Raw genomic sequence first — 19,578 nt, forward strand, 5'->3', positions numbered from 1 at the left:
GTAAAAAATACTTTTAAATTAGGAGATCATCTTTTTTTTTTTAAAGATTTTATTTTTTTCCTTTTTCTCCCCAAAGCCCCCCAGTACATAGTTGTATATTTTTCGTTGTGGGTCCTTCTAGTTGTGGCATGTGGGATGCTGCCTCAGTGTGGTTTGATGAGCAGTGCCATGTCCGCGCCCAGGATTCGAACCAACGAAACATTGGGCCACCTACAGCGGAGCACGTGAACCCAACCACTTGACCACGGGGCCAGCTCCTAGGAGATCATCTTTGATAGTCTTCAAAACGTAATCTTTGGTCTCTAGTCAAGAGAATAACCGAGTCTTAAGGGTGTTATTTAAACTAATTTTAATTACATACAAACGTCACATACTTTCACCTTCCCAGAAATGGTGCCTTCATCTTAATTAAGGAAATGAAAACTATTATGACTTAAGTCTTCATTCTGTGATGCATGTGTTTAGACAAGTTTAGGCAAACAGCAAAGATTTAGAATTCCTACCACTGAGCCTACAGCATTTTGAAAATGCTAAAGCCAACTCAATTCTCCATGTGGCAGTTCAATATGGCTGCAAAAATTTAGTCCAATTAGTCCTTCAAGCCCAGATAACTGAGACTTCTTGGGGTATAAACCCTCGGGGTCGTTATGCTTTTCCCTTGACAGCTGTCCAGGATACACGAGCTCTTCCTCTGGTTCCTTCAGTTCGCTTGGGCAATTCTGGTATCAGAACCATGGAAGTTCAACATTGTCGTCACCAGCTCTGGAAGATCAAAATCATGTTTCCACTTCCAGTCCTTCCGAGCATTGCTGTCATCAAGGCTCACTGGCCAGCCATCCGCTAGGAAAAGATACGGAAGAGTAGCGTAAGTTAGTCAGGTTCTAGATTTGCAAAAAGGTCCAGAAGATTTTATATAAGGTCCATCATACAAGGTACCACAAAAGAAAGTCCCTCTTGGAATTGTCCCTCTGAGCAGACCAGAGCAGCTATTACGTGCACACACCCTCTTAGATTAGAAGACTATTACATGTCTACCACCAGGCACTGAATTGTCACATACTATTAAAATCTCACGCAAACTTCTAGGGTAGGAATCTTCTACCCAGATGGTGCTCAGGGCCACAGAGCAGCAGGCACAGTCACGGCATTTGAAAACCCAGAATTGTTTTCACATTCTGTTTGTTTTACGTTAAACTGTAAAATGGTGAAATGCTGACAACCTGTTTATTTGGAATGGAACTATTCCACCCACTTTAGATTTCATTTCCCAAAGTTGCAGCCTCTGCTGGCTTTGGCTCAACTACAGCTCCTTTGCCAGAACGTGCCAGGACCCTCGGGAAGGCGCTGCGCTCTCCTTATCTTCCATGGTTTAGGTCCTCAGGAGACTCACAGTGCAGACTGAAGCTTAATTTTCATTTTGAGGGGATTTGCAACCATGTACCAACCTATGGCCTGTCGAGCAGAATCCACGTTGTATGTGATCTGGAATTCTGGTATGTGCTTGTGAACCTCCTGGGCCAGCTCCTCTGGGGTGAAGCTCATGGCGTTGATGTTGTAGGTCCTCATGGAGAGGGACTCTGCTGGGGCCTCCATGACCTCCAGGGTGGCCCTGAGGCAGTCATCAATGTACATCATCGGGAGCCTCGTGCTGGGTTTCAGGTTGCACTCAAATTTGCCATTCTTTACAGCATCGTGGAAAATCTGGACTGCATAGTCTGAAAGAGAATCCTGCCTGTGAGTCTTCTTATCGCAAAATGATGAACGAGCCTCTTGGATGAAGGCAGCGGTTCTCAAACGCCTTGGTCTGAGAACCTCTGTATGCTCTTAAACAACACTGAGGACCCCGGAGGGGTTCTACTCGTGTCAGTTGTGTCAATATTTACTATATCAGAAACTGAGAATTTTAAAAAATGTTACTGCGTTTTAAGATAATAATAAATCCATCACATATTTGTATGCATGATATTTTATATGAAAAAGAACATATTTTCCATACAAAAGAAAACTTAGTGAGAAGAATGGCATGTTTCACATTTTGAAAATCTCTTTACTGTCTGGCTTAACAGGGGGCAGCTGGAGTCTCCTGTGTGCTTCTGCATCCAGAAACACTCACCAGTCGTTCCTCCTCCAGGTTGGGAGTCAGCTGAAATGATTCCAGGATACCTCAGGCATCGGAAATCTAACCCATACCGGTAATGATAATACTACGGAAAAAGAAAACTTACTTTAAAAAGCATCTTTTAAATCAGAGCAGTGCCAAGAAATAACAGCTTTTTTTGGAGATATCATTCCATGCAATTAGATTAAAATATTCCTAAAGGAAATGAAGATGCTAGAATTTCTAAGTCACTCATTTTTTTGAATAAATAATCCTTAAGTTTTTATCTTCAAAGAATCATCATTCTGGGGATACATTAACGAGGTAAATAATCAGCCCACAGTAGCATTTCCAACATTTCTTTGGAAGGGAGTCACTGCTTGTTGTCCCAAACAATTGTCCAGGAGCACGATCCTCTAGTGCAGCACCAGAGAGAGTAAAGGAGGATGGAGGGAGATGAGAGAGCAACGACTGTGATATGATGCATCAGCTGGAAGGATCAGACAGCAGCTAAAACATGCCAGCACTATAAAGACAAAGAGCATCAAAAAACGCAAACCAAAAAGTCATTCGACATTTCCCATAATAAGAAATTCTAAAATTCCCTCCGATAGCTCCCAATATTGGGAGTGTGAAAGAATGGGCCAGTACAAATAAGATGGGCAGCAAATGAAGGAGGGGGTGCCATGTGGGGGGCCTCAGGAAGTGTTGAGTGTTATCATATGGCTGAGGAGTTCTTGTGGAGCTACCGGTCCTGCCACAGGGCAAACAACAAGTTTACGAGCGTTTTGGGGGCTGGAATGAGGTGAAGGGGAAAGTCCCCTCCTAGGATGAATCAGCAGGTGTTTGATGAAGAAAGACCAGAAAAGGAAACAGTGAGTCAGCTTGCCAAGCAATGCTTACTTCTCCCATGAGCTCTGCGTGGACCTTGGACACCCCGTAGATAGTCCTGGGCCTCTGGACGCAGAGATCAGGGGTTGGGTCCTGGGGAGAAGTAGGTCCAAAGGCTCCAATCGTGCTGGGCACAAACAGTCGCAAACCGTGTTCCACTGCAACGTCTAGAACATTGTGCAATCCTGAAACAAACAGACCTCATCACAACCCGAAAAGTCTCTTACTGGAAAAAGTGGCGCACAGAGCATTCTGGGCAAGATCCAGAGACCCACCAGTGATGTTTACGGCTTTGGCCAAGGAAACGTTCGCTTCCCCAACTGCACTGAGCAAAGCGCTGTAATGAAACAGCCAGGTGATGCCGTTGTTCACCACAATCTCCCGGAGATTCTTGTAATCCAGAATGTCCGAATAAATACACGGGCCTGCGAGAAACACGGTGAAAGCACAGAAGTGAAAGTGTTCGAGCTGTGAAACGCTAAAGGGACCTTCCCCTGTCCCCGAATGACTTGTGAATTCCATCATATCAACTTGGAAACTAAACCATTTGGACACTATGCAGCATTTTTCTTACGGAAGAATAACAAACCCCAACCACCCCCCACAGCTGATGCCTATATAGGACTTACACTTGCCAGGCACTGTCCTCTGGGCTAGCTGTATATTTAGCTCTCATACAGCCTTGGAGGCAGAGACATTTTACTGCACAGAGAGGTTAAGTAAGCTGCCAGGATCAAACAGAGAACAGTGGAAGAAGTGGGGTCACAACCAGGCAGATGCCTGCAGGGTCGATGCTGTTAATGTCACTACATGCACCCAGTGATTTCACTCTGCTTAAAAGTTGCATATTTTAAAAGGAATAGAGAAGTGGGTTTTTAAAAAAGCCCCACAGCTTGGTATAGAAGAACCACAAAGCATGAGTTCATCACACTCGGCTAGGCTGGAGGTAGAGCCGACGTTGCTCGATGCCAATTTTCCCTCTTAGAGCAAATTACTGCTCTTCCCCACAGTGAGCAGCAAAAGGCTAACACTGAAGGCAGGAAGGCCCAGGAGACATTATCAAAACGTTTTTGAGGTAGAAGGAAACTCGACTAGAGGAGTTGGAGATTTGTGTGTGTGTGTGTGTGTGTGTGCGTGTGCACAACAGTTTAAGTGCAAGTCTGCACTGAAATATGAGGATTAATTTCTCCAAATTTTTAAAGCACCTTTTCCTCCACAAAACTTGATTTTCATTTGGAGCAAGCCAACAAGTGAACTAAAAACTCCAAAATACCGGAATCAAAGGTTTTATCCCAAAGAGACTACTCCAAATAATGTTCAAGGACATTATTCCAAAACTTTAAGTTCAGAAGAACTCGCCTGTTCTCGTGACATCAGAACAAGCAGCAGCATTACTGCAGACATTCTACAGAACTACCGAGGACAAAAATATGAAATATCTCTAAGTGACACAACGGTGCCTCAATAACTCCTTCCTCTAATTCACAAGCCTGGTTATAAGCTGTCGCACATATTGATTCCATGAGCTGCCTCTCCAATTACACTTTGAAAGTTAAAGATAAAAATACAAGAAGTCATATCGCTCTCTTACCACTCTGAAAGATGTGATCGGGGGGTTTCCTTATGTCAGACAAAATCACATTGTCCTTCCCAAATCGTTTTCTAAAGGGAAAATCAAAACACAGGAGTTGGTACATCTAGGATGGAAAATGTGTGAAAATACCCTTTCAAATACAAACTGTAATTTCCCATCAGCCTCTGAATCCCTCTTTTTCACACCTTTCCTCCCTCTTCTTCCCAAACACACACACTATTCTCAGGCCTCCCGCTTGCTACTCACGGCCCCACCTTCTGTTTCTCTTCCACCCCCTAGCATCCCCATATTTATCACCAATTTCTTCCCAGGACCCTTATGTTTTTACATCTCCCTCCTCATTCTTCTCTTCTCTCTTCTTATCCTTTTATCCTGCTCTCTCCAAATCCCACACTGTTGCCTTTCAGTTTCTAGCTGTACTTCCCTCTGCCCCCAAACATCTAAAAAATCGAGTGAGTCATTTGGAGTGACGTGTTTTCTTTCACGTAACTTAGAAAAGAGAGAGGGCGAAGGGCCCGTGTGGGAGATGCTGAGTCAAAGAGCTGCGACAATGTCTATGCTATTAAGAGGCAAATGAAATGTATTCTAGATAGACACTTAGATACAATATCTTAAAAATCGTAAGGGGCAAGAGGGGACAGAAAACATTAAATGGTATAAATGGTGCCAAAGGCAAGCTTCACAATCTGAAGAATTCAGATTTTATATTTCAACTTTTAGCGCTCTTACCTCAAAAAGTTGGCAAGTCCCACTCCAAGCTGGCCAAGACCCCCTAGATGAAGAAGGAAAAAGGGAAACTTTAATCCAAATCTAACCAACTCAATTATTCCCAGAATGTAATAATGGAATAAGACCATATTGACAGTCTTAGCTAATTAGGGAAAGCCCCAGGTCAGCCTGATAGAACTGAATTACCTCCTCCGAGCCAGGATAGAGATCAATGCAGGTGACACTAATTTCAGAGACAGCGCTCTCTCCAGCATGGAGTGGCTGAGGGGATGCAAGGGAGGAGGGAGAGAAAAATCACAAGAAAGCTGGACAACCTCCTGACTCCTTGGGCCAGGAATTCACTCTCAGCTCTGCCTCCGTTATATGATAGGCTCTGAAGCTGCCAAAACACCCAAAGCCAAATGTAATAGTTTGATATCAACCTCTGGTGGGATCATCCAGAACTCCATCCTCCATTAGAACTGGAATGGGATATGAAAGGAGAAAGAGGAGGGACAAACCAAGAATCCATCTGAGAAAAGGGCTGATAACTGAATCGATAAGGAGCCACTAAGAAAATTTAAAACGAACATTAGAGCTTCCTGATTTGGAGGCTAAAAAATGCTATTGATAGGGGCCGGCCTGGTGGCATGGTGGTTAAATTCATATGCTCTGCTTTGGCAGCCCAGGGTCGCAGGTTTGGATCCTGTGCGTGGACCCACACACCGCTCATCAAGCCACACTGTGGCAGCGACCCATATACAAAGTGGAGGAAGACTGGCACAGATGTTAGCTCGGGGACAATCTTCCCCACCAAAAAAAAAAAAAGCCATTGATAGAAATGGGAGAGCTGGGGGGCTGGGAGCATACTTGGGGGAATACAACCATAAATTTCATTTGGGGAAATTAACGAGGTAGGAAGATACAGAAAGTGGGATTTCCTGTAAGCATCTGTTAACATGGGACTAAAACCATGCCCACTGAGATTCTAACATTGGGCCCTGGAAGATGCTTCATGAGTGGAGGTTGGGGGGAATAAAACCACACACAGACAACGAGCTGCGTGATCAGGGAGAAAGTGCAGAGGGGAACCAACCACACTTGAAACCCACTTCTAGCAGGAGAAGAGGAGGAGGCAGTGAAAGAAAGGTACACACACACAAACTGTCAGGAATGGAAGGAGGATGCCGACGGGAAACCAAGGGAAGAAAACCTGGCAAGAAGAAGAAGTAAATAAAACGTGTCAATCAAATCACAGATGGCTTGGGTTGGCTCGAAGTACATGCAGAGGAACAGAGAAGTTTGCAGAGAGGAGGGTACAGAATCAGGTGCGGGGTGTACACAAGGTGAGAAGGATGAGGGAGCAAGTCTGGGGACAATGAGCTCGACACCAACACGAGATGATGGCGATGAACTTGTCGGGGCAGGTCCCAATGCATCTTCTCTGCCTCCAACACACCAACATGCAATAACTGCTTGTGATGAATGACACCGAGTTAGGTTGAGGAGTTTGGCCAAGAAAAGATGTGTCTGGTTCCAGAATCCAAGCTCTCGTCCCTGCACACCCTCTCCACGAGCCTTCGCTCCCCGGCGGCCCTAACAGGGAAGGCCAACTGAGTTCCACGGAGGCTTTTTGGCCCCCAGGTTCCTAGGTCCTCCCTTCAGATGACAAAAAATTATGTCAGGGAAACCAAGTGCTAGCAATAGTGACGAAATAAGGATTTGGGACTTGCAATATTCTGGAGGAAGCCAATAGTGGAAAAGGTAGTTTCTGATTAATAAATGTTAGCTGGTGTCATGTTAGACATTCCAAAAAGATACACAACCACACAGAGGCTGCACAGAAACGAAAATAATCAAGCCCTAAACGTGGAAAAAAGGAAAAAACCCAACCTGTAATTAAGACGCGTGGCTGGTCTGTTTCAGAGAAAGAGGCAGAGTGGAAGTTGGCATTGGCTGGAATTTGCCAAGGGGAGGCGCCCAGAGACCGGGCGGGCAGGGCAGACGTCCGACAGCCACAGCCTGGGCCCAGCAGCAGCTGGCCCACGACGTGCTGCAGCATCCTAACAGCCGGCATTTTCTCCTCAAATTCCCTGTAATAAAAGAGGAGCAGTGTTCATTATGTAATCTTTTATTCTCCCAATCCCCCAAACCATACACTTTCTAACCAAAAGTAACACTAAGATTGGTAGCTCATGAGCAAAGCCATGTTTTGGATTCATGAACTGAACAAGTGACTGCTGAGTGCATGGATAGGCAGCTACGGCGGGCTGGGCCGGGCCCTGTGAAAGCAGATCAAACATCGCTCATGCAACGTGCAGGCGAACAAAGGTCAGAGGGAGATTTAGGGTCGGATTCGCACAGTGTTGACATCAACCAGATCTAACGTCACAGCGAAGGTCACTGCATACAGAGCCAGAAACACCACATCAACAGATCCTCGCGAAGGCTGCACATCTTTACAACTGTCATCAATCTGTCCACGCACCATCGGAGGGCACAAACAGGTCCCAGGTTAAATAACGTAGTGCCCTGTAAATCTTGTGTTAACACTCAGATGTTTAGAATGAACCAGACTAGAAAAGCAAACCGTAAAGATAAAAAGGGCCCCCCAGCAATATTTAGTAAGCTGTGACTAATTTGTTTTATTGCCATCTCTTTAGCAAGGATCATTTAGAAAAGTCATTTCTCCTTTCTTCCCAGATCACGCATATTTTGTTTTCGCCTCGCCCCTCTTCCTTCCTTACTGGCTGACAGACCATGAAATCAGTTCTGGCCTCAAGAGGTCAAGATGGTCCAATTGCATATGGCTTGAAACTGGACACACACGCAGGGCCTCCATTTTCCCCATTCCATCCCTAAGACCCAGGCAAGCATGTCACAACAGTCAATCAGAGCTGCCCAGCTTGCTCTGCTGGTTCTAACAGCAAACATCCCGCCATCTAAAGTCAGGCCTATCGACTGCACACAGCTCATAGCTTCCACCTCCGTCAGTTGTTAAATTTCCAACAGAACTGGCGGATGAACCTTCAGACTCTGGTGCCCCACTCCCTCACAAAGAGATAATCAGATCTCAACCATCTTATATTTTGCATCATCAAAGGAGAAAAGGTACGCCACAGTTGAAGACCTCTCCAGTTTAAGATCTGCACTTCGCCTGTCATACTCAACTCAGTGCCTTGAGCAGATAATAGTAATTCTAAGTTAAAATGCCAGAGGTGCAGGAACTTTCCTACAATCCCTAAAGTCCAGATTAAGGAAAAGAGAATTTTCGGAAAATATATGCTTTAACACTGTTTGGTGAGCCATGGCAGTTTTGTTCTTTAGGACATAGAAATAAGGCGGGTGGAGTCCCCATGGCCTCTGTTGGGTCAGTGGCTTGGCCCACCAGGTCCACAGCATCAGACACAGCCCTACAAAGCTCCGGAGGCCCCGTATCCTGGCTAACTTTCCCCAACAAGCAGAAGAGAGCCCTGGGCTGGCGCATCTCTGGCTTCGGGTTCAGGGTTAGGACTGGAAGGGGGCGTCCAGGGTGGGCTACGTTACAGGAAAGCCCCGAGCTTTTCGTCAAGTATCCCTCAGAGGAACTATGGGGAAATCATCCTTGCAGTCATTGTCTACACCTGAGACCAGGTATGAACTCTGATTCTCAAAGTCACTTATTTCAGCAAGTTCAGGGAGATGGTGAGGAAGCCAAGAAGCAGCGAGATTTACCAGAATATCTGAAACTCATAGACAATTCTCAATTCCCAAAAGCAAAATAATAGATGGGCACTGTTGAAAAAATAACTTTTTCTGTTAAAGGTTGATGGGACTGGAGTCAGGGAAAAGGCAAACCCTGAAGACAGGAAATAGATACAGCTCATCTTCTCTTTCCCCAAAAGGGGAAGGCACGAAGGGGACACAAATTCTTAATTGAATTAAAGCGTTTTAGTGTAACAGTGTTGACAGTTCATAACTGAGTTGGTTCCTCTTATGTCACCACTATTAACAGCTAACATTTGACGCTCACCACATGCCACAGGCCAGTGAGTACTACCAAACTTAACCATGGCCACCACCCCTCTGAACCCAGTTCTTTCTTTTTTTCTTGTTGAGGAATATTGTCCCTGAGCTAATATCTGTACCTGTCTCCCTCTATTTTATATGTGGGGTGCTGCCACAGCTTGAGGAGCAGTGTTTAGGTCTGTGCCCAAGATCCAAGCCCGTGAACCCCAGGATGCCAAAGCAGAGGGCACAAACTTAACCAATATGCTACTGGACCAGCCCTGACCCCAGTTCTTAACCACCAAACAGCACTATTGTCCCCATTACAGGATTGCTTTGATTAACAATGCACAGACAATTAAAAACAAAACAAAATTCTCCAGGGGCTGCCCGCTTAGGCAGCCCAGGTTCGTGGGTTTGGATCCTGGGCACGGACCTGCTCTACTCATCAGCCATGTTGTGGCAGTGACCCACATACAAAATAGCAGAAGACTGGCACCAATGTTAGCTCAGGGCTAATTTTCCTCAAGCAAAAAAAGAGGAAGACTGCAACGGATGTTAGCTCAGGGTGAATCTTCCTTGCCCACCCCCCCCCCCCAAAAGTACACTTCTACTGCTAAGATACTAACTCAGTCTCCATATTTGCAGCTAAATGTTTAATTTGACAGCTTTCTGTATTATTAGAAGGTGGCAGTGCCATGATTTCTTCCAATGCTTTTTCATCTGAAAAAGCTCTATTGTGTGTTTCTCCAGCCACTGCAGTTTGATAACTTATCCTGTTAGATGCTTCAATAGCTCGTCCATTTTTGGTTTGAAAAGCTGGAACAAATAATTTTTGGCTTTTAAAGAGTTCATCATATCTTCATTTAAGCCATTCACTTCATTTTTCTGAAATGACTCTAAATGGTTGGTCCCAGAATAATGCCTCTGGTCTCATAATATTATTCAAAAAACTTCTGTAGCATAAGACACATAAGAGAAATTTCTAACATCTGTAAAGCTGAAGAAAGCTTTCATATTTTTAGGTTTTACTTAGTTTTGCCCGTTTCTCTGGAATAAATTCCTCTCTTCTGTTAAAAAACAAAATTCAACCGAGAAAATTTGAAGATCTAATTGGCTTTATTCAATGATTCATGAATGGGGCAGCATCCCATACAGCCAACAGAAAGGGGCTCTGAGGAGCTGTACAAAACGGAAGACTTTTATAGGCAGAATGGGGAGAAAAAGGAAGATTGTAGCAAAGAGTGGATTGTTTCGAGCAAGGTCGCCCTTCTTTGGGGAAAGGCGGTGGTCCATCACGCAGATGACCCCTTTGGGGCTGACCAGGTAATTCCAGACTGACTGGTTAAAGGCCACATTCCTGGGAGAGGCTGAAAATGCAGTTGGGTTAGGTGTGCTGACATGGGGCTCAGCCCAAGTGACTCCATTTGGGGCCTGCTGTTTCTTTTTTAACATTTCCATGAGTCAGGGAACTCTGATATGTCATTTTATTTTTTTCAGCATTTATAAACACGTATGGTGTAGCTTTCAGTAAAAAAAAATCAAGTCTTCTAACATCCCCCTTTTAAAATTATAATCTATCCTTAAATATAAAAAATATAAAAATTAATATCCTTTTATTTTACAATAAAACATTACATTGGAAAGAATTTTTATATTATTTAAAAATTTAGGAAAGTTTTCAAATCAAGACTACAAAGTATACTTACTTTTTGTTGTTTTTCCATAACAGCAGAAGGACAACTTTGGGATTTCAAAGTAATGATTTATTAAAAGAAAATGAGGTCACAGAGATGATAACAGATATAACCGAAGGGGGCTAGTAAGTGCACAGAAGTACTAAGAACAAACTGAGCTCATCTCTGAAAACGCACATATTTATACTCTAAGCCTACAACTCTTAGAAGATTCCAGAAACACAAGAATACACAAGCACACATTTCACTAGCCATCAGAGGAAAAGCTCATCGTAGGTCATGTAGCCTCTGGAAAACTCCACCAGACACTTGTGAGAGAAAAAATGAAAAGGGCAAATAGTATCTTCGTATTATTTAAAAATTGTTTTGACCTCACGGACCCTCAAAAAGGGCTCAGGGGAACCCAAGGGTTCCCCAGATCACACTTTGAGAACAGCTGTTCTAAAGTAACACTTGCTTTGCCAAGCCAGTGTAAATTTATATAGGGAAACCGTCAAAGAAGATTCTTAGTCCTCCTTCTTAAAGGTCGGATGAGAGGCCATTGACTTTCCCTCCCAAGCCCCTTGTTTCCTTTAACTACATGGCATGAAAAAGCAACAGGTCAGCAGACTTTCCTCCATAAATAGCCGAGCACCTCCCCAACCCAGGCCTCTCTAGGTGGTTATGATCCAACCTCTGCCACCTGCCGGCATTATCTTATCTGCATTAACCACAGCAGAGCTCTGAGGCAGCAGGGGCTTCATGAAGTGGGTGGGGGTGATAAAGAGACAGACCCAGAGCTCAGCTGGCTTTAGAGATTGTTTGGCTGTGGGGGGATGGTAAAGGGCTCAGGAGAACAATACCGAGATCTCTCACTTGGGCTACTGCAAGAATGGTCTTCCGGGGGAAGAGGTCAGGTGAGAAGACGAATGAGCTGGGTTTTGGTCGTGTAGGTTTAGGTCCCAGGAGACAATATGACTGCATCTCCCACAAAGCTGTGAGGTCCACTGAGCAGCTCCTAGCAGCGCCCCATACATCTCAGTACTCACCAAACATGGCGTCGAACAGGCAGACAGGAAGGAGAAACCAAGACATGTCAGAGGGTTGCCCACACCACAACAAAAAAAAGGCCCCTGTTCTCAGAAAAAATTACTTGAGTTTCTTGGGGGAAAAAACTTAATTCAATCATGATTGCTCTGAAGGTAGATAATTCTATTTCAGGAATACTAAAAGCAATTCCAATTTGAAGACCAACAAAACAGGCCTTTCTCCTGAGAATACACCATCAATTTCCCTTAATGTTCTTGCTGTCTTCCCATCTCCCCAAATTTCCAGCTGTAACCATTCTCAGCCTTGGAGATAGTAAATAAGGATGTATGAAATAATGTCTCAGGCATATTAAGCATGAAGTTAAAAATATGCAGAGCCCAACAGATGAACAGATTTTAAAATTTGCTATATGTACAATGGACTATTATTCAGCCTTGAAAAAGGAGATCCTGTCACAGGGTACAACAAGGATGAACCTCATGGACAATATGCAAGTGAAATATGCCAGTCACAAAAGGCCAAATACAGTATGATTCCATTCATGAGTTATATGAGTTATGTAAACATATCAAAATCATAGAAACAGGAAGTAGAAAGGTAGTTGCCAAGGGGTAGGAGAAAGGGTAGGCGATGTTAGTGTTTGTTTAAGAGGCACAGAGTTTCAGTTTTGCAAGATGAAAAGTTCTAGAGAGCTGTTGTACGACACTGTGGATGTACTTACCACTGCTGGACTACACACTTAAAAATGGTCCATTTTATGTTATGGGATTGAAACCACAATTTAAAATTAAAAAAATATCTATCTTGCTCCGAGAAATGGTCTGTGCATCCATATATTGCTGAGGAGCTGGAATCTAGGATTCTCCCAATGGAGATCCATGCTGCCCCCAGACACCTTTCCATTCAATTTGGTGCCTACTGAACCCCAGTTCCGTCCAAACCGCTAACCCTTGTGCCAATGAACCCCCTAAGTGGTTCTTTTCCCTCTGCTTATAGACCTGCTGAAGCCTACTGTTCTCTTACTGCCTTCACCTTTCCTTCCAGTCTCAGGGTCTCCAGTGTTCCTGCTGCCCCAAACCTTCGTTCCTCACCCCTCAGAGTGGGTTTTTTGCTCTGCGCTCAATGAAACGCTTTCACAAAAGCTCAGCCATTGCTGTTGACAACTTCCTGGGCCTGGCACCCTCTCCCACTGCTAAAGGACACTGCTGACCACACCCACCTTCACTTGCCCTGGGTCTCCCACCTCTTATTCTGCCTTAAGGACCAAGAGAGCTTCTAAGACACATTTGAAAGGCAGTCAGCTTTAAATCCTCCAGTTCATTAAAATATAATAATAAATGTGTCCTCTTAATAGTAACGATCCAGGGAAAAATCAGGCACCTCATAACTACCGAGCGTTGACAAGCACCTGCTCTCCTGAACGCTTATTTAACCCTCACAGTAATCCTGAAGCTGGGATCTTCTCTCCCGTTTGCAGGATGAATTGACCCGCCCAAGGTCAGGCAGAGACTAATTACGAAGAAAAGGGGGGAGGAAACCAGGTCCGTCGATCTCAAACCCTCCTTCCACCACCTCCACTCTTCTCCCTCAAGAAAGGTGACATGATCAGGTACCTAAGGGAGAAGACCAATAGGAAACACGCCCGTGGTCGCTCAGGGGGCACCTCTCCGGCTCCCTCTCCTCCAGCGCGGCCGCCCTTCCTCGACCCTCCCCAGGAGGAGAGCACTGGACGAGCCTGGAGGGGAGGGGTGCAAGGCCAGACACCACCAATCCCTCGCTGTGTGAGCCGGCATACACTACCTTGCCAAACCTCAAGTTTTCTCATGCTTACAAAGGAGACGATGATAGGACCATCACATTAGACTGTCGAGAGGATTTAACTAAAGCAATCTGTGAGAAGTGCTTAGCAAGCTGCTCAATGCAAAGACTCCATCAACTAGCCGGGAAAGTCTAGACTTAACGTGGAGATGATCCAAAAGTCTGAATGGGTGGAGGGAAAAAAATTCTGGCGCCCTAAGCGTGAGCTACAGAGGGTCTCAGAGGGAGGTCTGGCTCTGCGGAGCGGGCATCCCCTTCCTTCCTCTGGTGCACACTAGCCCAGGAGAGGAAACCCAAGAGACGCGGGCGACTCGAGCTGCACAGGGGTCTCCAGCCTCAGCCTGGCTCCTTGTGGAAAGAGTGTGAGGTCTCACCCTTGGCGGGAAATGACTGGATAAACGGGTTTTATAAGAACAGCCGCGCCTATCCCTACTCCCTATCTCCCTATCGGAGAGGGGTGGGGAGGACGCCCTTCTGAAAAGTAACCGGGCCCGGTGTCGGGTCCTGCCGACCCCAGCAGCGCCCCGGCCCTCCTCCGGTCCCCGCGCTGACCTCCCAGCTCCGCGGTGACTACTGGGGACCTGAGAGCGCAGAATCAGCGGTGCCAGGCCCGGGTCACACTGATCCGGCCAGGGTCCCCGCGGGGTCGGCCTCCGTTCCCAAAGGGGGCTCAGCTCCCCAGGACAGCCGCCGGGGGAACGTCCATCCACCTCCACACTTACCTTCCGACGCAGCCGCCCAGAGATGCTGCGCTGCGGCGCCGAGCCGGAGGAGCACGTGGCGGGAGCCGCAGCGCGTTGAGCCGAAACCCAGATGGTGCCGGACGCGCGGGGCTCTTATCCTCTCCAGCCCCAAACCCGCCCCTTGACTCACCAATCCCCTTCTTTGGCCTGGGCCGGCCAGGCGTCAGCACCAGGTCACCGGAGGGGGGAGGGCGCCGGTTGCCATGGCAACCCTCTCCCCGCGGGCCTGGGCCGCGTCCGGGGCAGAGCGCTCCCCTCTCGCCGGCCTGTGCCTGGGGCCGACGGGGTGGAGAACCGGGGACCCGGAGCGGGGCGTTAGAGTCCCTGGCGCGCAGCGTCCCGGCTGCGGCGGTGCCAGCTGCCCATCTTCGCGTGCGCTCAGCACTAAGGGCTGCTCTGCAAGGGCCTCCACTAAAAGGAAGTCGGCCCCTCTGGACCTCCAGAGAACCGGCTCATGCTGGCGTTCAGCGGCGCCGCAATGGACGTGGGAAACAATGCGGCACGCGGAAGAGAAAGCTGGAAAAATTGGCTGAGGACATAGCCCAGACCGGGAGTTAGGAGATCAGATATGCAGAGACCTCCAGCAGTCCCTTCATGACCTCCAAGGCCACCGACCAGCAGAGTCAGTATCACCTGGGAGCTTGTTAGAAAAGATTTGTATGAGTTCTTTATATATTTCGGATATTAACCCCATATCAGATATATGATTTGCAAATATTGTCTCTCAATTGATAGGTTGTCTTTTTATTTTGTTGATGGTTTCCTGCACTGTGCAGAGGCTTTTTAGTTTGATGTAGTCTAATTTGTTTATTTTTTTGTTTCCCTTGCCTGGTGAGAAAGGTTATTCAAAAAGATGCTGCTAAGACCGATGTCAAAGAGCATATTGCGTAAGTTTTCTTCTAGAATTTTTATGGTTTCAGGTTTTACATTCAAGTCTTTAATCCATTTTGAGTTAATTTTTGTGTATGGTGGCAAGTAACAGTCTACTTTCATTCTTTTGCATGTGGCTGTGCAGTTTTCCCAACACCATTTATTGGAGAGACTGTCCTTTCTCTATTGTATGTTCTGGCAGTCACTATAGAGAACAATATGGAGAGTCCTCAAAAAATTAACAATAGGACTACCATTTAATCCAGCTAGTCCATTTCTGGGTATTTGTCCAAAGAATACGAAAACACCAATGTGTAAAGGTATTTGCACCCTGTGGTCATTGCAGCATTATTTGCAATAGCCAAGATGCAGAAACAATCTAAAGGCCCATCAATGGATGAATGTGATGGGGTTCAAGGCAGGCCACCCTCTGATATGCCACTCTGATATGCGGATTATTTCAAGCTAAAGACAACAGAGGCTCAGAAGACTCTGGAAGAACGTTTGGCCACCCTCCTCCCTCCTCCCCCCTCGCCCCCTCCCCCCTCCCCGCAATTGCCTAGAAGAATTTAAGATAGAAGGACCTATAAGATATAGTTACCAGAAGATAACTATAGTATAGTGTAAAATAGGTGTGATAAGAAAGGCACCAACAAGCCCATTTTATCACACTTCTGCCTCTCAGGCCACATTCTCTACAGGTGGCTCAGCAAACAATTGTCTAACAAATGTGCTTTTCCATCTCCATGTGAATTGCCTTCCTCCCCTCTGAAGTCCCAACCCACTACCCCCAACATTCTCCTTTGTCTTCAGCTGAAGATGGTATTTAAGATGGTGACTTTGGCCGTTGTGGCAAGTTGCTCAGTTTCCTTGGGTTTCTCACATGTATACATGTTATTAAAGTTTGTTCTGTTTTCTCCTACTAACCTGCCTTATGTTATTTAGTTATTTGACCATCCCTAAGAAGCTTAGGGAAAAGGGGAGGAGAATTCTCCCTTTTCCCCTGTAAATGGATAAAGAAGATGTGGTATAAATACACAATGGAATACCACTCAGCCATAAAAAAAAGGTGACATCTTTACATTTATGACAACATGGATGGACCTTGAGGTTATTATGCTAAGTGAAATAAGTCAGATGGAGAAAGTCAAATACCACATGATTTCACTTGTAAGTAGACGAGAAAAACAACAAATAAACATATAGGTACAGAGATTAGATTGATGGTTACCAGAGGAGAAGGGGGCAGGGAGGAAAGAGAAAGGGGTGACAGGGCACATGTGGGTGGTGATGGATGGTAATTAGTCTTTGGGTGGTGAACATGATGTAATCTACACAGAAATTGAAATATGATGATGAACACTTGAAATTTATATAATGTTATAAACCAATGTTTCCTCAATTAAAAAAAAAAACAAAGGAGGAAAAGAAAGGCAGATTTGAGGCAGCGCCCCAGACCTGCTGAGTCAGAATCTCTGGGGGTGGGGCCTAGAGAGCTGTGGTTTAACAAGCGCTTGCGGGAGGATCGCTAGTTAGAAAAGGGCTGGTCTAGGACAGTGCTTCCCAGTCTTTGCCGAATATTAGAATCACTGGGGAGTTTTTGAGCCTCCCAATGCCCAAGACCAAATGAATCAATCTCCTTGGGGGACTGAGGCGGGAGGGGAGCCCAGGCGTAAGTACTGTATTTTTTTAAAGTTCTTCAAGCGATTCCGGTGTACTGTCAAGGCTGAGAACCGCCGATCTCCCCTAGAGGCTTGGTACTCAAAGTGTGGTCCCTGGACGAGGCAGCCCCCACCCAGATCTGCTGAATCACGGTCTACATTTCAACAAGGTACCCAGGTGATAGTCTTGCACATTAGGGTTCTGGAAAACAGTTCTAAGGCCTTCTCTAATACTAAGAATCTGTGATTTTATGAAATAAGTCTAATTTTCTGTTTTACAGGCTCTTAGAAGGCCTCATTTCTTCAACAATTTCTCATATGACATGATCCTTATCCTGGGCCTTCCCTTCCTCTGGGGCACTTGAATTTTGAAATCTTAATTACAGACTTTCAGCCTCTCAAGAGACCTTAGAGATCATCAAGGCCACTATATACCCACTTCACAGTGGAAGAGATGAAGCCCCACCCAGAGAGGTGAAGACTTCCACTCAAGACCAAGGGCGATGCCGGCTCAGCGAGTTGAGGAGTTGAAAGAAAGATTTCTTGGGCACTCAAGGTCTGGTAGTAGTGCTCTTTAATTCAGAGAATAGCATGGGGACAGGATCCACAGGCAGTGAAGGGCTGCAGTCACGGGGACAGGACCCATGGGCAGTGAAGGGCTGCAATGTGTTGAGGGTTAGGGCTACATTTATAAGGCATGGGTAGATGACTTATTTTTACGAGACAAAGGGAAAGATGATGTAAAAAGTCATTAAATGGTATCAGTGCAGGTGGGGTCTGGTTACTGTGTGGTCGTATAACTTTAGATATGAATCAGGTCATATAGATCGGCATGTAGACCAGGATGCCTTGGGCGTCTCTCCCTGGGGCAGCCTTGATCCACATCAAGGGGACCAGAATGCTGATCCAGGAGACACCACGTCATGTCATGAGGAGTTATTTTTTGTTTTCCTCAAACCTTGGGGTAGGTTGGAGGTGACACTGAGCTTGCTTTGAATGGGGTTACAGGCTGGGATGTTGCAGAATGGAGCAACCCCCTGATGTTGCTGCTGGTCTGGATGGGGAGGGGCGTGGGGGGAAAGCATGGCTTCAACCTTTGTTCCTGAAAACAGGGAAAGGAGAAGGGTTGATCTCTAAGGGACTAAAAGGAAGGTGGTTTCTGGCCACCTAGTGTGTATTTCCTCTCTCCCTTATGGAAACAGTGTGGTATGAATGTTATCAGTACCACCCCCCTCCCCCCCCCCCCCGCCCCGCCCCAGCATCCCTCAGCCAAGGGACATATGCTCCCTCCGGCTTCGAATCTGGATCAGAGTCACTGAGAGGCTGAAGACAGCAGGTGCTGTCCCCACCAGCAGAGGCCCTCTGAGAAGGTCAGTCCTGCTTGGGGCCACTGTCTGTGGGCTTCCTGGCTCTGGGATCACCTTGGGGTGGGGGGTTCCCGTCTCTTTCCAGGCTGGTTCTCTAGCCTTCCCAATGAGTCTGTGTCTTCTTCATATCCTTTGGCTTAAGTCAGCAAAGTAGGTTTCTGTTACCTTAAGTTAGTGATAATAAAAAGACTTTCCCTCCATTTTCAGGGTTGAGGTTTTGGCTCTCAGATCACAAAGCCAAATAATAAAAAATAAAATAAATATCCCTTAGTCCATATTGAGATATATATATATATATATATATATAAGTGAATTAATGAATACGTAAATGAGGGAGAAGGGATAACTCTTTCTTACAGAAGAATTCTAAGTGATAAATGTGGAAGAATGAGAGAAATAGACATTCCCCATAAGAACACCCAGCAGTAATTGCTGCAGGCAAGATCCACAGACAGATGCTAAAGTTAGTGGGTGAACGCTTAAGGAGGCGCAGGATATTTGCATCATCTCAAGGTCTGTCTCCAAAAATAGATGTTTATTAATAACAAAGGGAAAAATAGTAACTTCACGCTGAAGAAAATTGGCAGTCACTACCTTCACCCCGTGACCAAGGTTTACACCATCAGAAACAAGACATGTTGATGTCACGTACCCCATGATGTGGCGCACTGGGAAGAGCGTATCAGACCTCTGTGGTCCTTCCCAGGACACATAACCTCAATGTAATCATGATAAAACATCAGACAATACAAACAGAGGAACATTTTACAAAATAACTGGCTCTTTAAAAGTCTCAAAGTCATGAGACAGGAACTGTCAAAGATTAAAGGAGAATAAGGAGATGTGGTGGCTAAGTGTAAGGTGAGATCCTGCATTCGCTCCTGGAATAGGAAAAAACATTGGTGGAAGAACTGGTGAAACCCAGTGAAGTTTGAGTTTGGTTCATATTATTGTCTCAATGTTACTTCCTTAGTTTGGAGAGTCGTACTCTAGAGATATAAGATGTTAATATTGGGGGAAGCTGGGTGAACAGTATAAAGGAACCCTCTGTACTATTTTTGCTACTCTGTAAGTTTAAAATGATCTTAAAATAAAAAGGTTACTGCCTATATTTT

At 45.7% G+C, this 19,578-nt stretch overlaps 1 protein-coding gene across 1 annotated transcript; it reads right to left on the minus strand.

Moving 5' to 3' along the window:
- Positions 1-332: 332 nt before the first annotated feature.
- Positions 333-15,051, minus strand: LOC106838174 (L-threonine 3-dehydrogenase, mitochondrial). Its single transcript, XM_014852096.3, has 9 exons — positions 14,545-15,051; positions 7,185-7,384; positions 5,313-5,355; positions 4,581-4,651; positions 3,265-3,414; positions 3,002-3,174; positions 2,114-2,204; positions 1,446-1,715; positions 333-840 (listed from the first exon to the last, which is right to left on the minus strand). The coding sequence occupies exons 2-9, from the start codon at positions 7,366-7,368 to the stop codon at positions 701-703; spliced, it is 1,122 nt and encodes a 373-aa protein (XP_014707582.1). The 5' UTR covers positions 7,369-7,384; positions 14,545-15,051; the 3' UTR covers positions 333-700.
- Positions 15,052-19,578: the final 4,527 nt, after the last annotated feature.

This window comes from Equus asinus, chromosome 3, assembly GCF_041296235.1.
Source record: "Equus asinus isolate D_3611 breed Donkey chromosome 3, EquAss-T2T_v2, whole genome shotgun sequence".
NCBI lineage: Eukaryota > Metazoa > Chordata > Mammalia > Perissodactyla > Equidae > Equus > Equus asinus.

Coding starts and splice junctions, on each gene's coding strand:
- LOC106838174 (XM_014852096.3), bottom strand. CDS start 7,368: ATGCCGGCTGTTAGGATGCTGCAGCACGTCGTGGGCCAGCTGCTGCTG. Junction 3,415..4,580: donor CGATCACATCTTTCAGAGTG/GTAAGAGAGCGA, acceptor TGTTTCTCGCAG/GCCCGTGTATTTATTCGGAC. Junction 841..1,445: donor TTCTGCTCGACAGGCCATAG/GTTGGTACATGG, acceptor ATCTTTTCCTAG/CGGATGGCTGGCCAGTGAGC.